We start from the raw sequence: 14,369 nt of genomic DNA, 5'->3' as shown, positions 1-14,369 counted from the left end.
ATTCAACTCAATCCCTTATCCACCACTATCCTAGAGCTCCTTAGAAAGGCTTCTCTGACCTCTTCCATTACCGTTGCAGCCTGCCCATGTGCTGGTCTGCTACAGAGAAGTAGGCATATTAGTCTGTTGTAGTGAGAATAAGGAGCCTGCTAGCACTTAAAATAACAAATTTATTGCAACATAAACTTCCGTGGATTACAGTCCGCCCTTTCAAACGCTTCTGCTAAGAGGAACTGAGCCTAGGAACGACAATGAGACGGAACAGCCAATGGGGGAAGCGTTTCTGGAGGAACACAGCAGTCGACGAGCTTAGTGTGCAAGCTGTGTGTCGCTGCCGGGCGGGGAAACCCGCTGGGGAGGCAGCAGAATGTTCCCCTCAAGACGCAAAGCTATGTATCGTCGAGCGGGCAGCGGGTAAATATATCCACGGGGAGGGGATTAGAAAATAAAACTACGGGAAGTCGAGAAGGTAGGGTGGGAAAAAGACTGGCGATCCTGTTGTAGAGAGAAGCGCTAACGGTTCCGTTTCTATCACGGCTCGATAATAGTTTGTTTTAAATGCTTTCTTACTCTTCACCCCCACCTCCGTTCCGTCGTACATTAAAGTGACAAGCCAAGAGAACCAATGATAGGGGTGCTAACTGTCACGAGTGCATTTTTTTCGCTTTTTTCTGCATAGGTAAATTACTGCCATGAATTCTTACAGGAGGAATTAAAACATTGCAGAGCGTTGGAGGGGGGAAGGCCAATGTCGGAGTGAATTTTACAGGGAAGAAAGTCTGGGGAACATCTCCGTGGAGAGAAGGGAACAGAAAAACTGGAATGGAAAAGTGGCTAGAACCTTTCTTTTTCCCCAGCCTCTCCATTAGCATTTAAATTCCACTGGCTTTTGGCTAAAAAAATAGTAATATAGATAGTGTTATCTCTGAGTCTTTCCCTGTCTTTTGAGATGTTACAAGGAAAAACAACAAATTGAAACAGTTAAAGAGAAATCAATCAATTCAGAGTGGGTGAGGACCACTCCTAACTGCTGAAAATGGCCAGAGTGGGACTGACATAAGGTTAAACCTAATCAAGGAAGGTGAAGTGTGAAACATGATACATGGAACTAATTAGTCAATTAGTAAAGAGTGAGTCATACTGGCTATTAGTACCTACAGTGAGTGAGGAAACCTCTGTTCAGGCTTGGGGGGAAAGGGAGTCTTGACACCTCCCAGTTAAGCATTTTCATTCTGGAATTCTGGTCTGAGTAACCCTAGGCACTTGCCACAGGTGGGGTTAGGAGGAGAGTTTTCAGATCAAGGGATGTGATTTAAAGGCAGGCATGAGTCCCTACAGCCTATTCAGGGGTGGCCAACAGTAGCTCTCCAGATGTTTTTTTGCCTAAAACTCCCATCAGCCCCAGCCAGCATGGCCAATGGCTGGAGCTGATGGGAGTTGTAGGCAAAAAACATCTGGAGAGCTACCGTTAGCCACATGTATAAGGATCCCATTTCTGTTGAATATGAAGGGGTAGACATGATTAAGAATGTAAATTATGATGTTCCTAGGTCAAACATCACTTCAGGCTTTGGTACACTAGCTGCTGTCTGACATCCACGGTAAGGGAAGGTTTCGTAAGGGTTACAGTAATGATATATGAAGCGCTTTGGAATCTTCTAAGGCATATATAAAAGATTATTATTGGTATCTTTCCACGTCCATTCAGTTCTGGCTACTTATTTGCATATTACAATAATAGCCTTGGTGAAGTTCTTGATGCCAAAGAGTGGGCAAAATTAGAGGCCTGAACATCAACTACTTAGGGTTGCCAGCTTCCAGGAGATCTCTTGCTTTTGCAGTTGATCTTTGGCTGGCAGAGATCAGCTCTCCTGGACAAAATAGCTGCTATGGCATTGTATCATGCTGAGGCCCTCCCCTCTCCAAACCCCACTGTCTCCGAGATCCACCCTCAAAGTCTCCAGGTATTTTTGAACACAGACCTGGCAACCCTAACTACCGTAGATGGGTAGGCTGTACTTATTCTGAGGAATTCTGTAGTAGCTTGTCTCCTTGTCTGATATTTTGGGGAAGTTCATCCAGTCTCACTCTGCTGTATTGCCTTGTTCTAATTTTGTTTCAGGTCCTGCCAGCTGCTAGGCATTCTACCTTGGAAATGCTCCCTCTTTCAACTCTTCTTTATTGTGCTTTTGCTGGGTTTTCTCTCCCTGTTGTGGCTCCAGCTCAGTTGCTCGGGAGACATGCCCAGAAATCGAGGAGTTCAGGCCACAGTACCTGGAAAACCCTGCGTGCTTGAGCCTCTACCTCAGCTTCCTGATGACCCTTCATGGGGACCCCACCGGCTGGCCGTGTTGGTGCCTTTCCGTGAGCGCTTTGAAGAGCTGCTAGCCTTTGTACCCCACATGCATCGCTTCCTCAGCAGGAAGAAAATCCGCCATCATATCTTCATACTCAACCAGGTGGATCATTACAGGTAATGTGAGGTATGGGTGAACTTGAACCCTGTACATATGATTTTTTCTTCCATGTTCTAACTTGTTCTTTATCCTAGAATTGAGATGTTCCTTTTTCAGAGCAACTTTGTGTAAGTAATGTTGGTTGAGAAGTCAAAGGTCTTAAATGACATTATGCTCCCCATTTTTCATGGGGTTCAGCTGACCCTTGCTGATTCTGTCAAGAGGTTAGAGTTATACTAGACCCAGAATTACTGCTGGAGAAGCCTTTTTTTCCAGCTTGGTTTAGCTTGGAAAATTGCTACCTCTGCCTTGATTCAGCCAATCTGGCTACCTGTATTCTTGCCATGGTGACATCAGGACTACATAGGTCTTCCCTTGAAATTGACTCTGAGACTTCAGGTAGTGCAAAATGCTGCAGCATGGTTATTATTGGGGGCTAAGTGGACCATGCATGTTACCTCCATTCTGCAGTTGCTCTGTTAGCTGCCCATCGATTACCAAGCTCTATTCAAGCTATTGGCTATCACATATGAAGTCCATAGTCTTGCTCATATTTGCCTCTCCACCTATGTCCTGCAACAAGTTTGATCATCTGAGCAGATTCTTCTGCAGCTATCTCTCTACTGATGTGCAACCATCCATACCTGTGCCTTCTCTGTAGGGGCTCCCACCCTTTGTAATGCCTGCCTGATGAGGTCAGGAATGCTGCCATGTTCCTGACATTTCACAAACCATATAAGGGCATTTTAATAATGGAAATAGTGCTACATCACAAAAGATTGGCCCTGGAAAATGTACTGTGCTTCTACTAACATGATACTATGTTTTCAGTTATTCAACATGTTGTGGTGAATGCTTATGCTTTGTTCAGTTCCTAGTCCTATTAAATTGCTAAAATTGATAATCTGTATTGAATCTGAGAATATGGTGAACTATAAATTATGTAAATGTGACATTTTTGGGACAGGAACAGGAAGCACTGTCTCTGGTCACTCTTAGTGAAGCATTTCTTGGATTCTATTAGACATCCTAAAAGAACTAACTTTCCTGCTTTTCTTTTCTGTCTCAGAAATGTATAATTCCCCAATGTGTTGTTACTCTGGCTCTACTTGTGTTCCTTTCTTTAGATCAAGAGTAATAGCCATTTATTCATTAAAACATTGATATCCTGACTTTCCTTGAGATGCAAGATGGTTTACAGTAATAGTTCAAACATCCACAAATAAAACTGAAGATAATATTAAAAAGCCCCAAATCCCTCCCCACTTAAAAGATGCCTGGTATTCAAATCCCCTAAAAAGCCCTAGCAAACAAGCAAACCTTGAAGCACCTCCTAAATATTTCCAAGGAAGGGTATTCTCTCACTGTTCAGGGAGCCCATTCCACAGATCTGAAGCCACAGTGGGAAAGACCTGGGCTCTGGGTGATGCCAGACAGGCCACCCTAAGTGGTGCCACAGGCAACAGATGGCTGCCTGATTGCTATAGTTGGCACACAGGAACATATGATAGGAGGTGTGAAGGGCTTTAAAGGTCATAAACAGCACCTTGAATTGAACTTGGAAACAGACTGGCAGCTGATGAAGCTGTTTCAAAATGGGTGACATGTGTTCCCTGCAGCTAGCACCTGACATCAGTTGAGCCGCCTCATTCTGGGCAGTTGTAGTTTCTGAGTTGTCTTCAAGGGCAGCCACATATAGAGCACATTGCAGTAATCCAGCTGTGAAGTTACGGAAGCATGGATCGGTATGGGCATGTCAGTTCAGTCTAGGTAACAAAAAAGCTGGCGAATCAGATGCAGCTCTTGGCTGCCATGCCTATCTGCTTTTCAGAGAGTAAGGCAGGGCCCATGACCTCCGCCAAGCTTTTAACATGCTATGAAAAAGCCAACCTTTCTCCATCTAAAACAAGTAGATTCAGTCCCTCTAGAACAGAGGTGTCAAATTCAGTTGTTATGAAGATTGCATCCAGGCCTCATTTTGGGCAGGAACTCACAGGAATGGAGCTCTGGAACCTCTAAATTTTATTGTGTTTTCTCCTCCCTCCCCCCCAAAAAATACTTGCTTCTGGACTCCATTGTTCAACCCCCCTGTGAGAATTTTGCTGAACTCTTAAGATTTGACAAACTTTCTAATACTTTTTCCCCACAAAAAATGGAAAAACAACCAAAACATAAAAAGCAGACAGATGGAAATCTTCATCATGCCACTGTGGCAACACAGGAGAAAGTAATTTTAAAAGTATGATGGGAGTGAGGTTTTATTATGACAATTATAATTCAAGAAGCATTTTAAGGTAGATGCTGAGCTGATATAATTTAGTACACCTTCCGGTGATGTCAGGTATGTGGCATATGCAAATGAGTTGTACTAATAAGGTTTGGCACCTCTTTTTCTATGAAATGACCCCTGACCGGATCTGACATAAATGTCACCATATGTGCCATAAAATGTAGCAAGGTACCAGAGATATAAACTCTATAAAGGTGATTTCAGATGCCAAATGGCAATAGCAGGCTTGATTGGATTAGGTGTGATATTCAGCGGGGTAGTAGGTGTGGAGATACCAGCATTGGTAATGAGACAGAAACCTACGTCTCAATTCCATCCAGGAGGATTCAGCCCAGGAGGATGAAAAGAATAAATGAATGTGACATTAGAAACTACAACGTTCAGTTGCTGACCTAAGAACCAGTTTGGTCTAGTGGCTAGGAGTGTGGACTCTAATCTGGGAGAACCACATTTGATTCCCCAGTCCTCCACATACACCTGCTGAATGATCTTGGGTCAGTCACTGTTCTTGAAAGTGCTTTCTCAGCCCTCCCTACCTCACAGGGTGTCTGTCATGGGAGAGGAAGGGAAAGGAGATTGTAAACCATTCTGAGACTCTGAGTATAGGGCAGATATAAATCCAGTCTCCTCCTTTTAGCAGTTCTCTTACAAAGGAATCTCAAAGGGAGATTAGAAAGAAAGACTGCTGAATAATTCAGCCTGAATTGCGATTGATAAAAAAGCTCAAGATAATGCATCCTCCTGGACTGAACTGAAGCTCGTTTTCCTATCTCATTACCAATGTGTGCTATTATCATCTGGCATCTGAAATTACTCTCAAGGATATAAGGACCAATCCAAGTGTTCTAATTCCTAATCAGGGTCTTTTTGAAAGAAATAAAATCCAGATAGGAAAGGAGAAAAACAGTCCAATGTAAATTGTGCTTGCCAGAAGAATCCATCCATCCTCCTGCCCTCCCTCTGAAGAAGTGTGCGTGCACATGAGTGCTTGTACCTGGAATAAAACATTGTTGGTCTTAAAGCTGCCATGGAACCCCAGCTTTGTTTTCTCTGTCCCTTTCCTTCCCCTTCCATCCTCACCAAAAGAGGAGGAGCAGGCCTGGAAAAGGAAGCAGAAGCTTTGTGTGTGAGGGGGCGGGGCTTGTTTTTTATCTCTCCCACTCAAAGCAAGAAGCAGCCACTGAGGGAGCTGTGCATGTACGGGAGGGGAGGGAGGCAAGACACAGGAAGCAAAGAGGGAGCTATGGAAAAAAGTAAGCTATAATGTGACTGCAGTAACAGCCCTGGAAAAGGAAGCAGGAGAAGGAAGATTCTTGTGGGATAGATCTGAGCCCTTCAGGAGCTGGATCTAGCATGTAGGCCATATGTTTGACATCCCTGCTCTATCAGCATTCCCAGCCAGTATATCTTGTTTTCTGGCACTTGAGAACTTTTTGATTCATTTGGCATATGAGCTGGCCTTTTTCCTTTTTAAGACTTAGGAGAGCATATGACTAACAAGGTGGGAATTCATTCAAAAACATTAGTTTCCTCAACAATACCCTGTTGGGACAGTTGAGTTTCCTCAACAATACCCTGTTGGGACAGTTGCTAACAATTCTGCCACTCTTTTAATCTGTATTTTTAACGTTTCAGGATGGTAGCCGTGTTGGTCTGTAGTAGAAGAGCTAGATTTGAATCCAGTAGCACCTCAAAGATAAACAAGATTTGGAGGGGGTATACAGCCCTGACCTGGATAGCCCAGGCAAGCCTGATCTCATCAGATCTCAGAAGCTGAGCAGGGCCAACCCTGGCAATTACTTGTATGGGAGATCTCCAAGGAATACCAGGGCCACCTCTCTGAATGTCCAAGCCCTAGTAGAGATCACCAGAAGTCAACCATGAATGTACATATAAAATACCCCCCCCAATTTTTTTTTTAAGATTTGGGGGGTATATGTTTTTGAAAGTCAAAGCTCCCTTTTGTAATGAATTTATACCCTGAAAATCTTATTGGTCTCTTAAGGTGCTGGAATCCCAGTCTTTGATTTATATAGCGTTACTTACAATTCTACCTGGCATAGTTTGCAGGCCTTGGGTTTAATTTAAGCTAGCATTATTTAGAAATCAGCTCCAGTATTCATGTTGCAGAGTTTCACTTTAGCTGCTTCCACATAGTGGCAATTCTTTGTGTAGCCTTCATTGCCACTGTGAATGCAGAAATTTTCCATAGTTTCTTTTCACCAGCCACCTACGGCTGACATTTTGCTTCTTGCCACCAGAGGGCTTTTTGTGCTTTGTTTTTTAAGACCTAGAATGTTATAACGGTATCACTATCTACTAGGTCTTATAAATCTTATAAAGATAGAAAGGAAACAGCACACCTATGCAACAAAAAGAGCTGGACATTTTTTTAAATGAAAGTTGGGATTCTGAGTAACTAGTAGCTAGATCGTTGTTTCATTTATTGGTTTATTCAAGGATGTATACATTCCACCTAGACTTTTAGACAAAATAAGATAGCAGTAATTGAAATACATGAGAAAAAGGAACATTCAGCACTTTAGGAAGAAGTCAGTATTGAGTACATAATTTAAAATATCAAATTGATATCAAAATGTCAGTTGCTAATTTAATAACAAGCTCCCAAAAGCCCTCAATGGGGGGGATCTGTCACAGGAGGACAGATGAAAGAAAATGGTGCCATTGGGTGTAAGATCTGCAAAAATACACGTTGCCATCTATGTGGCATAAAAAATATGATTTGACTGTGATCTGTTTAAAAAAAACTCATACCAAACTAAGTTTGGGGAAAGTTGCAGCAAAGCTGGGGAAAACATGAAAAGTGGATAACTGGTGGAGATACATTGTGTGAATACTGCAAAAACTGTCATTTTATCGTTATCGTTAGCCCTGGTAGGTGAGTCAGTATAGCAAGCAACAGTCCAATGACACTCTGACTGTTAGTTAGATCAGCCTAATGCCTTATTGAGCATTTGTATATGCTGTCAAAAACACCCACTTTGGCATGGATGCCAACCCTGGGCAAAAGCCCTGTGTGGAAGTAACCTTCCCAATTCTCCTAATTCCTTCCATTAAGGTTTCAGTTTTGACTCTGCCTCTTCCAGTACTGCAGATATACCATTTGTTGTTGTTTTTTGTAATTTATTGATGCTGAATTTTTGTTATTGCACTTGGATCCTTGCATGTTCACATGGCCATTTTATTTATGTTGAATTTGTGTTATTGCACTTGGATCCTTGCATGTTCACATGGCCATTTTAGTGGGTTTTTAACGTCCTACCTATTTAAAATAGCCAGGGTGAAAGATCATATGCACGTGCCTATCATGGAAAGTGTTTGAGAGGTGGGGGAGGGAGAGAGAGAAGCTTTTGCAAGACAAACTCAGGAAGCAGGACAGAAGTGGTGATTGGTTGCGGCACATCCTGTTCACAGTGTACCCTTCTCATGTAATTGCTAGCAGATCTTTTGAAAAGTTGTTGGTGTTCATATAGGCCAAGTATGCAAAAGCATGGTTTGTTTATAAGCTGTCTACAGGCCGGGGAAGTTGAGGACTTACGTAGTACTTGATAGGTGAGAAGGTGATAAAGTGACTTTATTAAGTGATCAGCCACATCATGGATGATGTTAACATGGCTTTGTTTCAGTGAGAAACATGCAAAAGTTGAGGAACAGATGATTTTTTTAAAAAAAAGCTGCTGCTCTGGGTAACCTTTTCTTCTTAATACCACCCCCTTCAATCTATCATGTATAACATGTGCATGACGTAGAGCTAAATTCAGCAATTAACTCTGCTGGAGGGATAATTGAATTTAAAGATCATGCCGCTTTTTCCCTGAAGGCACTGTGGCTTTGCCACCACTATAATAAAATGTCATGTGTATATAAGCCTATGTTATTAGCCCCCTATTTCCCCATATTATAGAATTTGTGGAGAAATTGTTCAGGAGATCAGTGCAGGGGTGGAAGCTTTAGGCTGTTGTTTAAATATAGATAAGATTAATTTCTGTGCACACTTAACTCTTTCTAGCCTTCTACAATTCTTCAGTGGACATGCCAGGCTTGCCGTTTATCACCCTTCCGTTCCACCTTATCACCTCATCTCAAAAAGACAAACAGCAACCTAAACACAGAGAGCTGAAAGAGGTACAGAAAAGGGTAGCTAAAATGATCAAGTGCTTGGAGCCCTTTTACTGCAGCAAAAGCCTAAAAGCATTTATTGACTTTTAGTTAGAATTATCTATGAAGCAGGGCTGAAATAAAAAGATATTAAATAAGGTAAATTGAAAGCCATCAATTAGGCACAAGGGCAAGAAAACAAAAGGTCAAACAAAGAGATTTTAAAAGTGCTTGCTAGATGCCTCTGTGAAATAATCCTCCTAGACTGTGAAAGTAAGAAAAGGGAAGTTAGCAGTGTGTCCAGCTTGTAGAAGCATAGAGCAGCAAAAGAGGAAGTTAATCCTTCACCCACCGGCTCTGTTGCAGCTGCCTAAAAGAGGAACTAGAAACTTAAGCACTAAAATAAGCATTGAGCAAATGTACCCTGGAAAATGTCTCAGGAGCAAGTCAAAGGTGCAGATGCATTTTTGATGAAGGATATTGCTGCAAGAGTGTTAGCAACATCAATGCCATGTATGGAAAGACCCTCCCTGTCTCCTCCTTGTTCCTTTAGTAATATGATGCTTGTAATGATGTATGGGATATGGGGGTGGTCCTTTCCTGGAATTGTGCAATTGTTTACTGGAAATGATTGTCTGTGACCATAAAACTGTAGACCTTCCTGAAGTCGGGGCTTCCAGATTCGTTTAAACATCAGTGTGATCTGGGGTCCGTGTACACGTTAAATAAACGGCTGTTTATTCCTGATTTCGCCTGTGGCCTCGTTTCTGCCTGACCACCAACGGCTAAGGTTGCTACTACATCTACCTTTTATATAAAAATAGAGCCCAGTGGAACCTTTAGGACCAACAAAGATTTATTCAAGATGTGAGCTTTCATGTGCCTCCACACTTCCTCACATGAAAGCTCACACCTTGACTTTGTTGGTCATAAAGGTGCCACTAGGCTCAAAATGTGTTCTACTGCTTCAGATCTATAATAATATCATACCACCTGGATCTATCATAACAGTTTGGAGTCACTAGTGAAAATGACAGTCAGTTAGCATCCTTCATCTCTTGGCTCCGCATCATGCCAGTCTTAGAAAAAAAGTAAAATTCTAAAAGGCCAAATGGGGAGATTATGGGGGCGCATTAAACAAAATATATGTGCAGATAATGATTTTTGCAGAGTTGCATATTTTGTTCTAATTATGGAAGCTGAGGATTAGCATGGAATTCTAGACTTTTGCTGTAATAGTGGCTGGATGCCTAGGTAAATACTTTTAATGCATAATAATAGCTGGTTAGAATGTTGCACCTGAAACACGGGAGTCCATTGGTTTAGGGCTAATCTGCTTACCCTGGTGTCTTGGGCAGGTTTAATAGAGCATCTCTGATCAATGTGGGCTTTCTGGAGAGTGGTAATGACACAGACTACATTGCTATGCATGATGTGGACTTGCTGCCTCTCAACGAGGAATTGGACTACAGCTTCCCAGCCACTGGTCCTTTCCACGTGGCATCACCTGAGCTTCACCCTCTCTACCACTACAGCACCTATGTGGGTGGCATCCTACTGCTCACCAAGCAGCACTACCAAATGGTGAGGCTCAAGTTGTTCCCTTTTCTTGGAGGGACGGTGTCTGGAATTCTTGCTCTTGCTCGGAAAATGACTGTTGCTTATCTCTTTTGCGGTGGGGAGAGAGCAGCACTGGGGAGAGTCAGCCTGTTTGCTTAATGTTTAGACCTGATACTCAGTGTTGACTGTCTTCAGTCATAAAGAGCACCCCCTGCATCTTCAAGAGTCTTAACATAATTATGTTGGCTGTGCCTTAGTAAAGAAGACAATGTGTGTGTTGAAGTGAAATGGTTAACAGCAGCCTTGCTGTTGTTGCAGTGCAATGGAATGTCCAACCGCTTCTGGGGCTGGGGCCGAGAGGATGATGAATTTTACCGTCGCATCAGAGGGGCTGGACTTCAAGTAAGAATGCTGCATGCCTCTCACTGAAATGGGTCAGGGCGGGGACAGCACTTGGTCCTCAGGGCTCCCTGAACCTACTCACCTCTTCCCTTATAGCAGAGGTGGCCAAACTGTGGCTCGGGAGCCACATGTGGCTCTTTCACACACATTGTGTGGCTCCTGAACTGCCCACCACCTCATTGGCCAGCTTGGAGAACATATTTGTCTCTTTAAATCACTTCTCCAGGCCAAGCCAGCTGGCAGCTTGGAGAATGCATTTAACATTGCTTTCTTTCCACCTCTCCCCCATCTATTTGCCTTCCTTCCTTGCAGCTCTCAAACATCTGACTTTATTCTATGTGGCTCTTTTATTAAACAAGTTTGGCCACCCCTGCCATAAAAGAATGTTATTTAGATAGATCTTCTGCACTGCAGTGAGATTTCTGCATACAACTAGAATGCAGTCCTCAAACAAATGGTATACATGGGCTCTGCTATTTTATTTCAGCTCTTCCGGCCCTCAGGAATAACAAGTGGATATAAGACCTTCCAACACCTGCATGACCCAGCATGGCGCAAGAGAGATCAGAAGCGCATTGCTTCCCAGAAGCAGGTGGGCATTTCTCTTCTGGCCCATCACTGAACAGACGATGTAGAGTTTGTGGAATAATGTTGCATGCTTTGCACTGTTGCCTGAAGATGTTTGTTCAGTTAGCAGTTCTTTTTGCTCAGTTCTGGTTTTTGCAAGCAGCCAGAGGGCACAAGACGTGTGCTCTGAAAATTACAGAACAAAGCTTCTAATGTAGACCCAGACTGTCAACAACAATATTGAGCAGTAACAGTAAAGCACACATTTCAGTCTTTCACGGCTATAGGTGAAAATCAAGCAATGTCATTTCCAGTTCCATCCCTTTGCCTCTATAATTTCTTCCCAATATTTCCTGTGTACTAGCTTTTTCTCCTTTAGACTTTACAAAACAATTTAAATGCACTACACTGCATGTGTATGAAGTACATACATGCAGGCTCATATTTCTAACTGCAGAGTTTATGTAGACTCTGAGAATCTTTCTTGCAAATTAATAGTTTAGTGTTCTCAGAGTAAATAATTTTGGCACAAAAGAGAGAATAAAAAGCTTCCCGAAAGATCCTAAAAATGTTTATCTTTTTCATTTATATTGGCCAGTGTTTGCAGCTCTCTTTGGCTGCTGCTTCAGCACCATTTATTTTACAAAATTTATATCCTGCTTTTCTGCCCTCAGAAGGTTCACTCACCACATGGAGCAGCCTTATATCAAGTCAGACTCTTCTTAGTAGTAGCAACACTGTCACATGGTCAACCTGGCTAAATGATTTAGGGTGCCCTCCTAGGCAAAATTACACCCTTCTAAGCCCATTGTTTTCATTGGGCTTATAGTTTAGGATTGCACTACACACGATTATCACCAAAGGGAAGGTTGATTTGAAGGGGGAAATGGTGACTGGGGTTGTAAAGCAGATCATAATGGAATCATTGCCTGGATTCCAGGTATTGGAAAGGCTCAGACAGGCTGACGGGGGCTGGGAGAGGGACCTTTCTACAGTAATTCATTTCCTATGAAGTATTTTGCTAAAAGTCTCCTGGAAGTGGGTTGGATTAATTTTTACAGGGTGGAAGCACTCAAAGTGTCTCTACCCTGTGTCCCTACTATTTTGGCTCAGCAGTTTACAAATATATACAGATTTCTTTATATGTTGAAGGCATTTGCCTATTTAGTATTTTGAAGCGGGGGTTCTGGACTGTATCACACAACCAGTTTTTCTACTTACTCTCAGTCAATTCCTTCTTTACTACAGACCCTGTCCCACGTGCCTTGTGTTTATGCAGGTTCCATAGTCTTCAGCATAACCTTTTTTTAATGATCTGTGGGGGTTCTCCCTCTTCCCTTTTTCATCAATCAAAAAGGTAATTGGATCCAATCCATGGACAGTGGCATTTAACATGGGATCCAGAACTAGAAGTAGAATCCTAGGAATCTCTGCTTCCTTTCCCCGTTTTTTATCCTTCTGGTTATGAAAAAAATTACAGCAGTTCCCCCTGCTATAAGGTAAGTCTACAAGGAGATTCCAATAGCCAGAACATGTTAACTCAGTGCAATAGTCCCAGTACAATTTCTTCCGTTATTCCTCAGACACCATCAACAAAGGTGCTAAAGGTCCTAAGTTTGCTAAAGGCCCTGCAAAAACCAGTTCATGCATTCATTTGATTAGTGTGAATTTATGTAAACTTGATTTGCACAACTAACTCCAATATGGATTTTTAATGCAGAATTCTAGGGCCCTTGATTATGATAACTGTAAACCTTCTCCACATGCCATACCTGTGCTCTGAGCCTGTGCTTCTGTTCTTTATGACACTTTCCTTCTGGCATTTTTCTTAGCCTTTCCCTTTAGCATTTTTATAATGGCATCCTTCCATCTACTCCAGATTTCTGTGAATAATAATGGCACTTTTGTTTCCATTCAGGAGCAGTTCAAGGTGGATCGTACTGGAGGCCTGACCAACCTGCAGTACAGAGTGGAATCACGTACTCTGTTGAGTGTGGCAGGAGCTCCCTCCACAGTCCTCAACATCTTGCTTGAATGTGACTCCAGTGAGACACCCTGGTGTGCCTTTGGCTGAGACACTCACTGCACAGACTGCCTACTATGTTACTGCAGCAGCAGCTGGTTGCCAGGATTGCAGCTGAACCCACAGAAGACAGGTTCCCCCCACCCCAGGAACTAACAGCAGGGCATTGATGCCTGTGGATCAGATGGTTAAAAAGAAGGCTGAGGAGTCACATCAGGTGACAGGCATATGCAGGGCATTGCCTGTCCTGTGTGGCTAGTGTAAGGTGATACTGACTGTGGAGTTGATGGTGAGCATAAATCAGCTGAGTCGCTGTGCAGTCTGCCATTTAGAAGGATGCTGCCTCAGCTTACCCGAAGACAGTATAGTCCTTGCTGGAAGAATTCACTTGTTTACTTACACTTTAATAAACTGAAGACTAAGCAGCAGGACTGTGACTGAATCATCCTGCCTCTGCCAGCCAGGGCTTCCGTTCCTTGGTAGTAATGGCAGGGTGGGGGGTGGGGGGGGAACAAAGGCTGAAAACTTGTTTTGAACACCTTTTTGCTCAGGCTGATACCTAAGGGTGACAACTCTTAGAGAATCTGTATCTGGTTAGCTCGCTAGAAGGTTGCTTCTCTCGTGTGCCAAAATCTGCATAGGTTTCTGCTGTGAAACTCCCCTTCTCTGGTGTGCCAAAACTCTGCTTAGGTTCCTGCCATGAAACTTCCCTACACCCCTGCAGAACCACTTCTTGATGTCTTACACCCTGCCTCCCAAGAGCGGAAATGCCTTCCCCCTTACTGAAGCCCACTGTGACAAAGGAACTTGGATTTGGGCTCTTCAATTGTGTAAAGGCTGTTGGCTTATTGCAACAAGGGCATTAAAGCAAATGAACACTGAAAAGACAACATTAGTGGAATATGTGTCAGTGTATGCAGGCTGGCATTGTCACATAAAGTGTCATAGTCTC

The 14,369-nt window shown here is 42.9% G+C and overlaps 1 protein-coding gene across 1 annotated transcript; it reads left to right on the top strand.

Moving 5' to 3' along the window:
- Positions 1 to 42: 42 nt before the first annotated feature.
- Positions 43 to 14,307, top strand: B4GALT7 (beta-1,4-galactosyltransferase 7). Its single transcript, XM_060240138.1, has 6 exons — positions 43 to 414; positions 2,123 to 2,473; positions 10,224 to 10,449; positions 10,744 to 10,827; positions 11,315 to 11,419; positions 13,313 to 14,307. Exons 1-6 carry the CDS (start codon positions 368 to 370, stop codon positions 13,466 to 13,468), a joined length of 969 nt encoding a protein of 322 aa, XP_060096121.1. The 5' UTR covers positions 43 to 367; the 3' UTR covers positions 13,469 to 14,307.
- Positions 14,308 to 14,369: the final 62 nt, after the last annotated feature.

This window comes from Heteronotia binoei, chromosome 5 (assembly GCF_032191835.1).
Source record: "Heteronotia binoei isolate CCM8104 ecotype False Entrance Well chromosome 5, APGP_CSIRO_Hbin_v1, whole genome shotgun sequence".
Lineage (NCBI taxonomy): Eukaryota > Metazoa > Chordata > Lepidosauria > Squamata > Gekkonidae > Heteronotia > Heteronotia binoei.
The sequence above is the reverse complement of the archived record's forward strand: the minus strand, read 5'-3'. Positions and strand labels throughout refer to the sequence as shown.

Bases quoted from the DNA above. Each gene is read 5' to 3' on its own strand.
- B4GALT7 (XM_060240138.1), top strand. From the start codon at position 368: ATGTTCCCCTCAAGACGCAAAGCTATGTATCGTCGAGCGGGCAGCGG. The intron at 415-2,122 runs GTAAATATATCC...ATTTTGTTTCAG, and splicing joins TATCGTCGAGCGGGCAGCGG to GTCCTGCCAGCTGCTAGGCA. The intron at 2,474-10,223 runs GTAATGTGAGGT...TGTCTTGGGCAG, and splicing joins AACCAGGTGGATCATTACAG to GTTTAATAGAGCATCTCTGA.